Consider the following 17,604-nt stretch of genomic DNA (forward strand, 5'->3'; position numbering starts at 1 on the left):
AAACAAGCTTCAAATGTCTAGTTACTTTATGAATTGGTCAATATGTTTAATATCTTATATGAAGCACGCAAGTGAGAAAGATTTAGATAAGGTCTGAAATTGTGCTTCAAAGTGACTGTATTGTTATGAAACACGAGATGAATATAGTCTGGGTAATTTACATACCATTTGAAGCACAAGCCTGTTTGTAAGATGTTTAAATGTCTGATGTCATATCTCCTAAACTATGTGTTGTAGAATTATACAATTCTGCAGGTATATTCAGTGGTATATGTCGGTACTGACTGCAAACTGTGTTGCAAATAGAGTTAGTAATAAAGAAGTAATAAAGTGTCATGCCTGATGCCGAAGTTTGACTGCACGGACAGTACAAATGTAGGAACCCATGAACTTTTTTTCCTTTCATAACTTTGTGGGGCATATTAGCAACAGGGAGGGGGAGGGGGAGTGTGTTTTTTCTATGAGGTTGTGTGTGTGTGTGTGTGTGTGTGTGTGTGTTTCCTACTTTAGAAGGAGGAAACAAGGCCGAAAGCTCAAATGTAAAGCAGCAGTCTTTTTGTTGTGCCTTTCTGTGGCTCAAAGTCTCCTCTATATGGTGAGTGGCAATCTACCGATTCATAACATTGTGTTAAACTTTCAACATAAGATTATACCTCTTAACGAGTAGAGTATGACAGCTTTTTAAATTTGGTCCATAACTGTAAGAAATATTGAAAATCAAACTGATGCACCCGAATGTTATCGGATAGGCAACCTGCAATTAGTACGGAGTTCTGGAAGAGACACTCGGTGTTACAGATCGGGTGGGCAACCGGCAGCTTGTGGGCAGCAATCGGCCCGCAATCAGTTTCGATCCGGCCCGTGGAAGAAAATCCAGGTGGACATAAAATTAATGTACTCTCAAATACGCACCTATTTGGCATATAATTTGTTGGTGTGTGGTGTTGGGTAAGGGGTTTCATTCATATTGGTATGTTTGTTACTCCATACACATTTAAAACCACTACTTTCGATTTTATATGCCACGAGCCCTACTGTCAAGTCATTCAATGAGATGACCCACGAGCCTGAGCAATTACACGAATGAGGCCCACGGGTCAACCGAGGTTCCCTATGCCTGCCATAGATTGTAATGGCAAGGGGGGAGGCGTAAAAATTATACAGGGTGTTACAGAAAGGTACGGCCAAACTTTCAGCAAACATTCCTCACACACAAATAAAGAAAAGATGTTATGTGGACATGTGTCCGGAAACGCTTAATTTCTATGTTAGAGCTCATTTTAGTTCCGTCAGTATGTTCTTCCACCTACGCTCAATGGAGCACGTTATCATGATTTCATACGGGATACTCTACCTGTGCTGCTAGAACATGTGCCTTTACAAGTACGACAACATGTGGTTCATGCACGATGGAGCTCCTGCACATTTCAGTCGAAGTGTTCGTACACTTCTCAACAACAGATTCGGTGACCGATGGATTGGTAGAGGCGGACCAATTCCGTGACCTCCACGCTCTCCTGACCTCAATCCTCCCGACTTCCATTTATGGGGGCATTTTAAAGCTCTTGTCTACGTAACCCCGGTACCAAATGCAGAGACTCTTCGTGCTCGTGTTGTGGACGGCTGTGATACAATACGCCATTCTCAAGGGCTTCATCGGTGCATCAGGGATTCCATGCGACGGAGGATGGATGCACGTATCCTCGCTAACGGAGGACATTTTGAACATTTCCTGTAACAAAGTGTTTGAAGTCACGCTGGTACGTTCTGTTGCTGTGTGTTTCCATTCCATGATTAATGTGATTTGAAGAGAAGTAATAAAATGAGCTCTAACATGGAAAGTAAGCGTTTACGGACACATGTCCACATAACATATTTTCTTTCTTTGTGTGTGAGGAATGTTTCCTGAAAGTTTGGCCGTACCTTTTTGTAACATCCTGTATGAAGAGAGCAATGTTTGACTACTACAAGTAGGTTCAAGTGGATGGGTTGCAGGAGGTATGTAGAGATGATGAGGTTTGCTCAGGATGGAACCACCACCACCACCACCAATAAAATCATCCTTTGTTGTTTTATGTTTCATTACATCTGGTATTGTTCTATTTGACACTAACAAGTTACTCAGTATAGCCCAAGTCTCCATCATTCACAGATGTAAATGTAAATGTAATTTTTGGTGTACATAAATGTCTTGGGAGTGTTACACGACGATTACTCTCTACAATTTATTTTAAAGATCTTGTTCAGGGCTTAACAACTCACCGATTTTGAGCACGAGCAGTCACACCTGCTCAGGCTCACGCTCGCGAGCCGAGCTGTTGCAGCAGGTCGCGGACGATGGAAATGTGCGCACAACAAATGGTCACGACAATGCGGGAGAAGTGCCAACTGTGAAATGAGGCAGGACCAGTTTTGACAGTGATGCCACGTAATAGCAGCAATGGTGAGTTAACATCTGTAGCACCTAGAATGTCTTCGTATTTCAATCCGAAACATGAGGAATGTCATTTTTTCCACAATGTAGGGAAAGATTCCTACCCGATATGCTGGAGTTGGCAGTTGTGCGTGCATTAGGTGTCCTTGCTTGCTTTTTTTCCCTGTGTGTGTGTGTGTGCGTGTGTGTGTGTGTGTGTGTGTGTAGGGGGGGGTGCGTATGCTGTCTCCCCCCCCTCACTACTACTACTACTACTACTACTACTACTACTACTGACGACGTCTGGCCGAAAGCTATATGCGAGTGTCTTAATTGTGCCTGTTTGCAATTTGATGCATCTTCTTTGCAGTAGGTAGCAATTTATCTTTTCGTACATCGTTGATATTCCTACCTGAAGTTTCCATTGTTTGATTCTCATCCTTTACACAAAAAGGCAAATTCGCAAAATGATTTGTTTAGGATAAGGCACTGAATACTTTCATGAAGTATAATTTACCAAGGTAATAAATAACTTCATCAAAGAATCCAGAAACAGAAATGTGAAGGATAAGAGCATGTACAAGACAAATTAAAGCTTAAAAGGAACCTCTCTGAAGAGGAGGAAGAACAATCAAGTGAGTTTGCCATTCAGATGAGCTACAAAATTGCACTTCTCTTAGCAGCAATCTTTCATCGCTGGTGATTTAAAGCAGTTATGTCCACTTTGTAACAGTAAATATTTTGTGGCATATTGTTAAGTGCAAAACGAAAGTGTGGATGTGATATTCTTAGCAGCATTCAACAAACTGCAGGAAACATAGATTTCTCAAATAATGTATTAGTTTGCAAGTGTCTGGCGGTCATGTTGCGAAGTAATCAGAATTCTTAGTGCAACTGAGTGGGGAAAATGAGAAAACTTCCAGTACTCAAATCGCGCTTATCTGCAGCTCGAAGTAACTGATCCGCAAGGTGACAGGTAGTGCAAAAGAGACATTTCTCGAAGCGTTTTCCTCAGGGTCAATTTCCTCATTTACACAAATCTCCACACGATTCCCCAACCTATTCCCTGTGACGAGGGCAAAGTACAATGGTTACTGTTCAGAGGCCTGTGCTCACCTTCTGCTCATGGAGCACGTTCACTGTGAAGCCCCAGTCTAGTGGATGCCATTTGAGACACAGTTACGCTATTGTCGGATGACACTGTTGTCTATAGAAAGGTTGCAATGCCTGTAAACAGTTTCAAAATGCAGCAAGGGCTGTAGAGGATCAACGATTGGTGTTTAATCCTGAACATAAATAAATTTAACTTCTTGTGCAAGAACAGGCAAAGAAACTCTCTACTGTTTGCTTATACTACTGATGAGAGATTGCAATAAACAATCATAAAATATCTAGGAGTGACCATTCAGAGGGACCTAGAGTGGAAGGATCACATGTAATAAATTGGGGGTGAAGCAGATTCACTGGGAAAATCTCAAAGAATGTAATTTGTCCACAGAAGAAGTGCCTTACGAAACACTCGTTTGGTCAATTCCTGAGTACCGTTCATCAGTCTGGGACACATACCAGGTAAGATTAATAGAAGAGAGAAAGAAGATGGATTTAGTCACAGGATAATTTTGTAACTATGAGAGCATTACAGAGATGCCCAATGAACTACAGTAGCAGACACAAGGGTGTCTGAGTATCAAAGAGATGTTTATTGTTCAATTTCTGATGGTGTACAGACAAAGAAGAGATGGGGGCAACATGTTACTCCCTCCCACGCACCTTGCAAAGTGACCACAGCAATAAAATCAGGGAACTTAAAGAGTTCATTTGGCAACTCGTCAACAATCAGTCACAATGTGCCATTTGTGAATTGAACAGAGAAAGTGGGAAAAGGTAAGCGGCATCACAACCATCCTCCGCCACACACTGTTAAGTAATTTGTGGTGTATAGATTTAGATGTTTTAAGTGGCTGGACTTGCAAGTGTTAAAAAGAAATAAAAATAAAATAAAAAATCTCCATGACCAATGTTTGTCAATTAACATTTCAATTTAGAAAAAATTGCCACTAGCAAGAATCAAACTGACAACTTCATGGTAATAAAATAACAACATTGCACACTGAGTTACAGGTGGCTCAATTTACGTTATAATATTTACTCTTAACAGCACCTGGAAACCTTTTAACTAGGTTTTTTCAGGTGTTTTACAGAAATTTGTCCTACTGCTTCAGGAAACTGATGTCCAGGCACTGAGCATCAAACCATTTAAGTATGAAGAAAATTGAAGAGGTCCAGTCCATAAAAGGAGCCCTTGTTACATGAGTTCTACGAAAGTGCAGTGCACCTGTTATGATGATTTATTGACACTATCTTGTGTTGTTGTGCTGGTCTTCAGTCCATAGACTGGTTTGATGGAACTCTCCATATTACTCCTTCCTGTGCAAGCCTCTTCATTTCTGAATAACTACTACAATCCATATTCATTTGAAACTGCTTACTGTACTCATCTCCTTGTCTCTCTCTTCATCAGAATGTGTCCAACGACCGATCCCTCTTTTTCGTCAAGTTATGACAAATTTCTTTTCTCCCCAATTCTAGTCAGTCTCTCCTCATCAGTTAGGTGATCTACCCATCGACAGTTCAATTAAAATTACTTGACAGTTGACACTCTACACACTGGAGCTGGTTTCCTCCAATCAAAATGTTCAACATCACCCCGGATCCTTTTATCGTTGCCAAACTGCCACAAAACACACACACACACACACACACACACACACACACACACACACACACACGATGCTAATGAAAGAGACAGTTTCATACGCAGCACTAACCCAACACTACTGGACACTTTCACAAAAGACACAAATACAGTTGCCATAATCAGGCAGATCGGCTTACATTATTAGATAAGCTTCGTCCAACATTGCATGAAGCTGAAATTTTAAAGAGAGCAATTAATCACTGCAACTCTGTAACAACAGTTGTATTTACAGCTATTTAATCTAGTGTTGTTAGTTAGCATATAAACATGACATAAAGGAGGTCATTTTAACTATACAAATATTGCATAATTTGTTTTTAATTCTAAATCTAATCAAAAATGTTTTGACTATTACTTTTGTTCAAATATTTTTTATTTCTAATACTTTGCCACATCATTTTCATCACCATATTGACTTCTTTATTTGCTCTTATTTTCTTCTGATTCTTTTTTTAGTTTGGAATCTGCCTGTGTTGCCTATAATCTGCGACCAAGTGCCAACAATGACTACTCATTGGTTTGTAACGCAGCAGCACATGTAGCCAGTGTGAGAATAGTTTCAGGTAACATGTAATAACAGCGAGAAATTACAGTTTGCTTTTAGCAGTGAAACCATTTTTTCTTATTTTCACTTCAGTTTGCTCTTACAGGTTAGCTTTAATCATTGCAAAAATGTAACTTATTTCAGTTGTTCTGCAATTTCTGATCACAGTTTGCTTGGATACATTACACATTTCGAGGTTCTGGTTAGCTTATGACAATCTAATTTCATGGCTTCTGCCACACTTTCATCATTGGTCACTTAAAATCAGCTGTCAACAGAGGATCTCTCATTTCTGGGCATACCTCATGGTGACCACTTCAAACAATCCTCAAATGTTACACACTGACAACATTTGTGGAGTGACGTGCCTTACCTGTTTGTCACCTATAACTGAGCGGTAGCTGTCAGCCGGTGTGGCAAAACTGTAGCAGCAAGTGACATGTGTAAACTATCAAGTAATTTTGATCAGACTATGATTTTCAGCATTCTTCTTAGCACCACATTTTAAAAGCTTGAATCCTCTTCTTGTTTGAGGTGCCTATTGTCCACGTTCCACTTCTCTACAAAGCTACAATCCAGACAAAGGCCATCAGAAAAGACTTCTTAACACTTAAATATACAGGGTGTCCCAAAATAATGTATACACTTTTGGAAATTCAATCTCTCTTTGATTGATAAAAATGCAGTTTTTGTGGGTAATTATTCAGAAGGCAATGAAAAACATAACACCAGTCTCTTTTATTCCAGGGTTGAAAACATATTATTGTTGGCTCAACAGAAATGCATGCTGAAGTGTTACTGGAAAACAAAGAATGTGAGTGAGGTATGATGATGTTGGAGGGCTGAATTTGGAACACCATCACCACAAAGGGTAACAACTGCAAGAATCTGAGATAAGTTTGACACCAGAGGAACAGTACAATATTTAAAGAAGGGACACTGCGGAAGGAAGAGATGTTCAGCAGACAATGAAAGGATTCATGCAGTGATCCAGGCATACACACAATCCCGAATAAATGTGCAAGACAATGCCCTCTTGAGACCGGGACCTGCAAATGCAGTGTTCATAGAGTTCAGTGGGCTCACAAATTGAAACCTTACATTCCAAGACTTTTCCATGCTCTTAATGAAGATGATCCCAATAAGTGACGCGAATTTTGTGAGTGGTTCGTTAACAGATGCAAAGAAGAGCAACATTTCCATGATCTAATTATTTGGGCAGACAAAGTGAACTTTAAACTCAATACCATAATTGCATGTAATGGGCCAGTGAGAACCCGTACGTAACAGAGGAAAGACATGTTAATCTACCAGAAGTATGTATCTAGTGTGGTCTGTCTTCTGGAAGGTTAATTGGGCTGTACTACTTTGAAAACACTGTCACACGTGACTCTTACTTAGAGATGTTGGATATGATAACTCCTGGTCTTAATGACTTTTTGGAAAATGGTTATTGCTTTCAACGGGGTGGTGCACCACATCACTTTCACACTGATGTGAGGGTATTTGTCAGTTTTACATTCCCTGCAAGATGGACAGGACAAAGAGGGAGTGTGGAGTTTCCAGCTCGATCCCCTGATTTAACTCCTCTAGCCTTCTGTCTGTGGGGTACTTTCAAGAACACAGTTTACACTGCAAGACCACAAACACTGGATGCTCTTAGAGTGCAATTTGAGGAGGCCTGTGATGCTATTCCATTAGGAGCAATGCAGTTGGCATGTCACTCTGTTCTCTCATTGTCGATGGTGTATTGTGGCTGAAGGAGGCCATTTTGAATATTTATCACCTTTAGGTGGACCTTAAGGTATACCACAAACATTGTACTGTATTTCTATCTCCTTTAATTAAAGAGATATTCAGTTTCAGATAGTGCATACATTATTTTGGGACACCCTGTATACCCGGTGTTAAATTTCTCTTCAGAAATGCTTTCCCTATTATTGCCAATCTACTTCTATATCGTCTATACTTTGGCCATTATACATTTCTTACATCCAAAAAGATAACCTTGTCTACTGCTTCTAGTGTCTTGTTTCCAAATTAAATTTCCTCATAATCACCTGATTTTACTACATTCCATTACCTTTGTTTTGATTTATCAATCTCATCTTATATCCTTCTAGATATTAGTGAAACAAATTCATAAGTCATGTTCCAATGTTTGCATTGCTTCTACACATGACAACAGGCATCAAACTAATTGCTTAGATTTTAATGGGGTGGTGCTGGTTGTATGAGAATGTAACAAACACTTGGGGAACAAAAATTTCTCTTCAGAAATGCTTTCCCTATTATTGCCAATCTACTTCTATATTGTCTATACTTTGGCCATTATATTCTGAATCCTCAGAATAAAGACAATGACGGTTCTCACAAAACCCTGTTTAAAAACTGGTTCTCAATGATGCCCATACAATAATTCTGCTGCCAGTATCTTATATCCTATGTGGGCATCCTGAGAGCAAGATGAGAGGTTTGGGCACATACAGAGGCAAATAGACAAGTCTCACTTCCTGTCCCAGAAAACCCTCCACAATGAACTGAAAGTCCTTTAGACACACAGCCATTTCATCATAATTTTAATAGCACTTGCAGATATTGTCTGTATGCGTTAGTTCACTGATGGCCACTGGGAAGACTGCTTGCATGACGAAGTCCATTTTTACGTGAGGCTTCCTGTACTCTTTTTCATTCCAAGTTCTGCAGCACACTTTCTGGCTGACTTCCAGGGTGAACAGATCACTAATGCACAAACTTCAGCACGTTTCCTTCAGCTGACTGATGGCCAGAGTGGGGAAGCATCCAAAATCCTTTTCAGACACAGAGCTTTCTTCTCCAAGGCGACCCAAGTCTGAAGACTTGGTGGCTCCTTAAGACACTGTCCATGGAAACTTACTGGTCACCTGTGCAGTATTTTCATTGTTGTGCTTCAATTCATCGATCCAAATACTTGCGATTAAATACATCTCCAAAGTTTCTGGTATCTGTCATTGTTTTTCACTGAACACAGGAAGGCAAATAACAAAGTGGTCAATGTATAGACTTTATTCTCCTACCTGGGCAGTTACGTGACAATCACACTGCAATTAAAACTAGGAGCACTACTGCCTTATCAGTGTTTATGACGGGATGTTCAAATCTTAAATATCTTACCATTTTGCAGCAATAATCAAAATTTGAAAATATATAATTGGATAGATAAAAAAATCTATTCACCCGAAGGCAAAAAGAGAAAAAAAAAGTATTTTCTTGTCACCTTGTCATCAAGGAAGTCTCCCCAAACTGGGGTTCTGGGCAACTTTTCTCCAACTCCCAATTTCCTAAACCTTGCCAAGCCTTTTGCAGCATCCCTCTTCTTTCCAATTCAACCCTGCTGCCAGAAGAAGTAGCCACCGGCTCCGAAAGTTGGCACATTTTTGTAACTTTTACGTGTGTAATTTTCTGACATCGCTTGCCAAGTAGATTTTAACCTATCAAATTTTATCATCATCTTACACTGTTAAACATTTATTTCAGGAGGAAAGGGATTACGTGACCACCCTGGGCACTTGCTTGTGAGTATACATACAGATGTAGAATTTTGGCAGTAATAAATTTTTAACTGTAACTTACAAAAATGAAACAAAGATAGGATACCGGAAAGTGCAAGAATCCAAGACGAAACATCAGATTGCGAGCTTTTTTTGTAGCCGTCTACTCACCTGCCATTTGGTGTTGTCATGTAAATGCTGGGCGGCTTGAATGGAAATTCCCTCGGAAAGACCAACTTTCCGTGGTAAATCCCACCCTCGTACGGCGTTCCTTCAGGACCCGTGACTGCATAGTGCCTGCAGCAGGGAAACCAAATGTTTTCCTTTAATAGTCTCTTTCTATACTACTGAAAAAGCTGTCTAGTTTACATCACTTTCAAATAAATAACAAATCAAAATGTGAGACAAAGAAAGAATGTGTACTTGGCCAGAGACAGATCCCTTAATCGGGCAGGCAGGTTAGAAAATTTAAAAAGGTAAATGGACAGGTTAAAGTTAGACATAGTGGGAATTAGTGAAGTTTGGTGGCATGTGAATACAGGGTTATAAACACAAAATCCAATAGGAGTAATGCAGGCATAGGTTCAATAATGAATAAAAAAATCTGAACGCGGGTAAGCTAGTACGAACAGTACAGTGAACACATTATTGCAGCCAAGATAGACACAAAGCCCATGCCTACCACAGTAGTACAAATTTACATGCCAACTAGCTCTGGAGATGAAGAGATTGAAGAAACGTATGATTAGATGAAAAGAAACGATTCGTGTAGTTACGGGAGACAAAAATTTAATACTATGGAGGACTGGCATTTGATAGTAGGAAATGGAAGAGAAAGAAAACTAGTAGGTGAATATGGACTGGGTGTAAGGAATGAAAGAGAAAGCCACCCAGTAGACTTTTGCACAGAACATAACTTAATCACAGCTAACACTTGGTTTCAGAATCATGAAAGAAAGTTGTATACATGGAAGAGGCCTGGAAACACTGGAAGGTTTCAGATAGATTACATAATGATAAGACAGAGATTTAGGAACCAGGTTTTAAATTTTAAGACATTTCCGGGAGCGATGTGGACTCTGAGTATATAGGGGGTTTAATAAAAGGGCGATGTACTTGCGGGCACTTACGGAAATGGAAGAAGACGACGATGAAGATAGAAAGCGTGAAGAAGTTGAGAGAGCACTGAAAGACCTAAGCCAAAATAAGGCCCCAGGAGTAGACAACATTCAATTAGACCTACTGACTGCCTTGGGAGAGCCAACCATGACAAAACTATCATCGTCAGCAAGATATATGAGGCAGGTGAACTACCCTCAGACTTCAAGAAGAATATAATAATTCCAATCCCAAAGAAGGCAGGTGTGAAAACTACTGAACTATCAGTTTAATAAGTCACGGTTGCAAAATACTGACATGAATTCTTTACAGATGAATGGAAAAACTTGTAGAAGCCGATCTCAGGGAAGATCAGTTTGGATTCCATAGAAACTTTGGAAGACATGAGGCAATACTGACCTTACGAATTATCTTAGAAGGTAGGATAAGGAAAGGCAAACCTACGTTTCCAGCATTTGTATACCAACAGAAAGCTTTTGACAATGCTGACTGGAATACTCTCTTTCAAATCTTGAAGGTGACAGGGGTAAAATACAGAGAGAGAAAGGCTATTTACAATTTGTACAGAAACCAGATGGCAGTTATAATAGTCGAGGGACATGAAAGGGAAGCAGTGGTCGGGAAGGAAGTGAGACAGGGTTGTAGCCTATCCCCGATGTTATTCAATCTGTATATTGAGTAAGCGGTAAAGGAAACACAAGAAAAATTTGGAGTAGGAATTAAAATCCATGGAGAAGAAATAAAAACTTTGAGGTTTGAAGATGACATTGTAATTCTGTCAGGGACAGCAAAGAACCTGGAAGAGCAGTTGAACGGAATGGCAGTGTCTTGCAATTAGGATACGAGATGAACATCAACAAAAGGATAATGGAAAGTAGTTGAATTAAATTGGATGATTTCCAGGGAATTAGATTAGTAGATGAGTTTTACTATATGGGGAGCAAAATAACTGATGATGGTGAAAGTAGAGAGGATACAAAATTTAGACTGGCAATGGCAAGGAAAGCGTTCCTGAAAAAGGGAAATTTGTTAACATCGAGTATAGATTGAAGTGTCAGGAAGTCGTTTCTGAGAGTATTTGTATGGAGTGTAGCCATGTATGGAAGTGAAAGATGGACGATAAATAGGTTAACAATAAGAGAATAGAAGCTTTCAAAATGTGGTGCTACAGAAGAATGCTGAATATTAGATGGGTAGATCATGTAATGAATCAGGAGAAACTGAATATAACTGGGGAGATGAGGAATTTGTGGCACAACATGACTAAAAGAGGGGATCAATTGGTAGGATACGTTCTGAGGCATCAAGGAATCACCAATTTTGTATTGGTGGGAAGTGTGGAAGGTATAGACTGTAGAGTGACACCATGAGATGAATACACTAAGCAAATTCACAAGAATGTAGTTTGCAGTAGTTACTCGGAAATGAAGAAGCTTGCACAGTACAGAGTAGCATGGAGAGTAGCATCAAACCAGTCTCAGGACTGCAGACCACAGCAACAGCAACAACACAAATGTTCTGGGAGAGTCTTTATTTTTTCCCTTCCAAGATATTTTTTATGGAGCTATTATGTCTAATTTGCCCATTCAATTTAGTTTTCCTCCTTTGTTTCAGTTAATCAATGTCCTTTTCTCTTTAATTTCTTTTAGCAGTTGTTCACTAAATTTTCTTTCAGCCCACACTTTTTTTGTGGCTCTACTCCATATCCACATCTCTACCGCTCCTCACTTTTTTTTTGTTTCACCAAGGTTCACCTTTCAGAACTTAAGCCTAAAACACTCCAAATAAATGTCATTCTCGTTTCTATATTAAGAAGATCGTTTGTTAATAAATTAATCTTATTTCTGAAAGGATTCAGTCATTGTAATTCTTCTTTAATAATTTTCGTGCGTGCTGCCAGATCCCGTCAACATCCTACCACGATATTTCAGCCAGAGAGATCCCCCAATCTTCAGGTGAACAGACAACTACTGAAGAGCCGAAGTGCAATCACAGTATTTATGCTGAGTATTACGCAAGTGAAATGTGCCAGTGTGTTTCAGCGCTCGCATCAGGTGGTGTGTGCTGATCTCAGTGGTGGAAGTGAGATATGATCTATTCATCTGAGTATCGAATGAGCCCGTTGATTCGCTGTAACTGAATAATTTTAATCACGTGTCTCCAGTTTTTATCCAGTTGAAAGTCGTTGCCACAATTTATAAGGCTATCCTGCATGTGTCATCTGATGCATGCACTGAAAGACGACAGCACATTTCGCGTGCACGAGATTCAGCACAAATACCGTGAATGCACCTGGTCTCTTCAGTAGTTGTCTAGTCACCTGAAGTTGTAAAGATGGCCAGATGCCTCCGGATCGAAATGTCACAACAGAATGTCAAGGGGTTGCAGCTGATTATAATTATTAATATTACGCTGAGAAAATTTCAGAAGTTACTTTGCAATTCTTATTTTAATACCTATTATAGTCACAGTTTTTAGTGATAGACAGTGAATCACTGAGTAGAACAGAAGTGATATCTGGCGTTCCGCAAGGTAGTGTCATAGGCCCTCTGTTGTTCCTGATTTACATAAATCATCGAGGTGATAATCTGAGCAGCCCCCTTAGATTGTTTGCAGATGATGCTGTAATTTACTGTCTAGTGAAATCATCAGACGATCCATCCCAATTACAAAATGATCTAGAGAGAATTTCTGTATGGTGCGAAAAGTGGCAATTGGCACAAAACAAAGAAAAGTGCGAGGTCATCCACATGGGTAATAAAAGAAATGTGATAAATTTTGGGTATATGATAAATTGCACAAATCTAAGGGCTGTCAATTTAACTAAATACCTAGGAATTACAAGCAACTTAAACTGGAAAGAGCAAACAGATAATATTGTGGGGAAAGTGACTGCACTTTGTTGGAACAACTCTCAGAAGATGTGACAAACCCACTAAAAGAGACAGCCTACATTACACGTGTCTGTCCTCTGCTGGACTAGTGCTGTGCGGTGTGGGATCCTCACCACGTAGAATCGACGGAGGACATCGAAACAGTGCAAAGAAAGGCAGCTCATTTCATGTTATCGTGCAATACGGGTAAGAGTGTCACCGATATGATACGCAAGTTGGGGTGGCAGTCACTGAAACAAAGGCAGCGAAATCTATTTACGAAATTTCAATCACCAACTTTCTCTTCCGAATGTGAAAATATTTTGTTGAAACCCACCTATGTAGGGAGAAATGATCATCATAATTAAATAAGAGAAATCAGAGCTCAAACGGAAAGATTTAGGTGTTTCTTTTTCCCACATGCTATTCGAGAGTGGAATGGTAGAGAAGTAGTATGAAAATGGTTCGGTGAACCTTCTGCCAGGAACTTAAGTGTGAATTGCAGAGTAACCGTGTAACTGTGCAGATGTAGATGTATTATACACTGAAGAGCCAAAGAAACTAGTACACCTGCCTAATATCGCGTAGGGCCCCCACGGGCACGCCGAAGTGCCACAACACGACGTGGCATGGTCACAACCAATGGCTGAAGCAGTACTGGAGGGAACTGACACCACAAATCCTGCAGTGCTGTTCATAAATCCGTAAGAGTACGAGGAGGTGCACATCTCTTCTGAATAGCACGTGGCAAGGCATGCCAGATATGCCCAATACTGTCCATGTCTGGAGAGTTTGGGGGCCAGCAGAAGTGCTTAAACTCAGAAGAGTGTTCCTGGACCCACTCCATAGCAATTCTGGACATGTGCGGTGTCTCACAGTCCTGCTGGAACTGTCCAAATCCGTCACAATGCACAATGTACATGAACGGATGCAGGGGATCAGACAGAATACCTCTGTACGTGTCACCTGTCAGTCATATCTAGACTTATCAGGAGTGCACCAGCTTGAAAAGTCCCCTGCCGACATGCCGGGTCCACGGATTAGCGAGGTTATCTACATAAGATGGGCTCCGAAAGCCCGTATCGATTATGTTCCGTTGAACGGTTTGCATGCTGACACTTGTTGATGGCACAGCATTGAAATCTGCAGCAATTTGCAGACCTGTCGCACTTCTGGAACGTTGAACGATTCTCATTCAGTCCTCGTCAGTCCCGTCCTTGCAGGATCTTTTTCCAGCCGCAGAAACGTATGAGGTTTGTTGTTTTACACAGGGTACACTTGTGAATTGGTTATACGGCAAATCCCCATTTCATTGCTACCTCGGATATGCTGTGTGTCATTGCTCGTGTGCCGACTGTAACACCACATTCAAACTCACTTAAATCTTGATAACCTGCCATTGTAGCAGCAGTAATCGATCTAAAAACCACGCCAGACACATGTCTTATACAGGCGTTGCCGAACGCAGTGCTGTATTCTGGCTGTTTACATATCTCTGCATTTTGAATACCGTATTTACTCGAATCTAAGCCGCACTTTTTTCCGGTTTTTGTAATCCAAAAAACTGCCTGCGGCATAGAATCGAGTGCAAAATAAGTGGAAGTTCTGAAAAATGTTGGTAGGTGCCGCCACAACTAACTTCTGCCGTCGAATATATGTAGCGCTACACAGGCATGCTTTGCAGGCACGAAGATAAATACTGGCACCAAAACCTCTGCGTTAGTACATAAATTAAAAGGAAAGGTGGAAGACGAGCTTTTTTCTCCGCCCCGAGTTTCGACCACTGCATTTTCATACTTTATCCAATGAAGTAAATACAAATTCCGTATTGTTCGTCTTCAAATGTAGCAGCATTTCAGTGTACTACAAAAATCCGACTGGTAAGACGGTTTGGGATGTTTGTCAATATGGCCAACTCTACGTTCTGAATTTTTTCCTACCTGTGAGAAGAGATGGTTGCTAATAGGAACTTTTATGAATTGTGAATCACATGCAGTATTCTCTTCACCATAAGAATAATACAAATATAAACATATATAAACATTTTGCCATGTATTCTTTTGTGTTTGCTGCTCTCTCATTTAAATCCTGTCTGCCTAATAAACTACGAAACTAGAATGACACAACAGCGAACGTAGAAGAATATACATATCATGTCATGTTTATATTCGTATTATTCTTATGCCTAATAGTGATACAGTCAGAAATGAAGCACGGCACTTTACTATATTTTTGAATCTAAGATTACTCTAATTTCTGTGCAGAATGTAATGTACTAAAGATGCGTCCGCAAAGATTTTCAAATGGAGAAAAATTTTTGCTATACTCTCGTTCAGAACATCATCTATCATATGCAGTGTACTATTTGGTTCTTGTTGATTATCAAAGAAAGCAGCAGTGTAAGTAACAACAAATAGCAGTCTCTTGCCATTGTTTCGCTAATGAGACGATTCCTCTCTCTTTTTTTAAAAAATTGTAAGCAGCGGTAGCATGCCCAAAAGCACGCCATGCCGCGAGCGGCGACAGGCTGTAAACACTCATTATCAGAATGTGACAAACAGTGCACGACACAGTACAGTAATGCATTTTCAGTTTAGAGTGACTTAAACACGTATAACAAAGAGAACGGCACTTATCAGATCAAAGAAAAATAAACAATCAATTCAAACCAGATGAAGCACGTGAAAAAGGAAGGGTACCCTCACAAATACAGATGGAGCACCTGACGCATAGCAATGGCTACCTGGTAAAGCTTAACTGCTAAGCTAAGCTTACGACTCGAACCAGACTACTGTAATTGTATCGTCATTCATTCGACCTAAATTGTGTCGAATAGTACAATGGACCAACTTTGTTTCGATTTGGAGGTGGGGCCTAAAAGTTTTCTCCCCCCTTGAATTTCGAGTCTCAAATTTCAGGTGCGGCTTAGATCCGGGAAAATTATTTTTCCTTGATTTGGAGTCTCATTTTGCAGGTGCGGCTTAGATTCGAGTAAATACGGTACACACACCTATGGCAGTATCTTTGGCACTTCAGTGTACTTCTACTGACAATCTGTTTTAGTTCCTGTGGTAACCATATGTTACTACATCTACTGTACCGGCCACAAAGATAAGAGTCGAGGTGCCAGCTCGTCCCATTACGATTCTACTTTTCCGTGCCAGTACCTGACAGGATGAATGCAGCTGCCAGATGGCTGCACTATCAAACAGCAACCGCAGCATCACAGCGAAGTCGGCACACACAGTCCACAGAAGGTGGCACCTGACGAATCGGACTCTATGTAATTCCAGAGCAGAGGGCCCCCCCCCTCCCCCCCAATCCTGTTACAGTTCATCAGTACACTCGCTTGACTATTCTCGGGATGCTCGTTACTTGTTCGTACTCTGCCTCATTACGCACACGGGTCAGCTCATCAGAGGGACACTTATTGACCATTAATTTTTGACAGGAAATGCTGTCTGAAATATTGTTGCATGTTAAACAGACAAAATGTTGACACACTAAAAAATCTTACATGAAAGTGTAATGTGCAGTGGTACTTTTAGTTTATATTAGATCTGTATCATCTGGTAAGATAAAGTTACCGTCAATGAAAGCTTAATATCTGTACATACCTTATTAGAGTACAGTGACAGGCAACTAATTTGCACTTAACTGTTAAAATAAAAAAAAATTAGAAATAAGGAATAAAGATTAGGGTTTAACATCCCATCATTGTAAAAATGTTCTGTTCTTACGCAGGACAAAGAAAGATTGCAATATTCTTTTGCTTTGCATACAGACGACAACCTCGATTTTGTCACGATGTTCTGCCATTTCCTAACCCATAAAATGTCTAATAGGGTAGATTTAGAGCTTTGTTCAATGTACTGAAGGGCTAGATGAAATGCATTTTTATCATCTGAATGTGATACTTAAGCCACAGGTCCATTGTCTTATTTGTCACCATCATCTCGTTCTTTTCAGTTGTTCAAGTTAAAACATCAACAATTTGGTCGTCAGTTAATTCCGCTCTGTTGTGCAGTTAATATACATAAGTCGCTGGGCTCAACGTCCAGTTGTAAACAAAGCGTCACACGTTTACATTTAGATGGTGCCATAATTTAGTTGTACGCGCTTTGATATGTAAGAACAACACCGTCATTAATTTATAAAACAAATGCATGCCCAACAACACTCATTAACAGAGTTAGAAACAAGTTATTTCAAACTAAAAGTGATTGAACTATCATGCCTAGCAATGGTCCACTGCCTAATGATCCACGTCTCACACGACGAGTTATCGACAAGTCCAATCCCGACTGCAGCAGAGGCCAGTATATAAACGAACACCTGAACTCCAGCCAGCCTTCCCGGGACACCCT

General features: G+C 40.2%; 1 protein-coding gene across 5 annotated transcripts in view; it reads right to left on the minus strand.

The window, feature by feature from the left end:
• LOC126108458 (ubiquitin-conjugating enzyme E2 J2) overlaps positions 1–17,604 on the minus strand; it is a 50,136-nt gene that overhangs the window by 20,677 nt on the left and 11,855 nt on the right. For all 5 annotated transcript variants that reach the window (XM_049913674.1, XM_049913676.1, XM_049913672.1 and 2 more), the window contains exon 3: positions 9,417–9,542. In XM_049913674.1, coding sequence (XP_049769631.1) covers positions 9,417–9,542 — 126 coding nt within the window. The remainder of the gene's footprint in view (positions 1–9,416; positions 9,543–17,604) is intronic.

Source organism: Schistocerca cancellata, chromosome 11, assembly GCF_023864275.1.
Source record: "Schistocerca cancellata isolate TAMUIC-IGC-003103 chromosome 11, iqSchCanc2.1, whole genome shotgun sequence".
Taxonomy (NCBI): domain Eukaryota; kingdom Metazoa; phylum Arthropoda; class Insecta; order Orthoptera; family Acrididae; genus Schistocerca; species Schistocerca cancellata.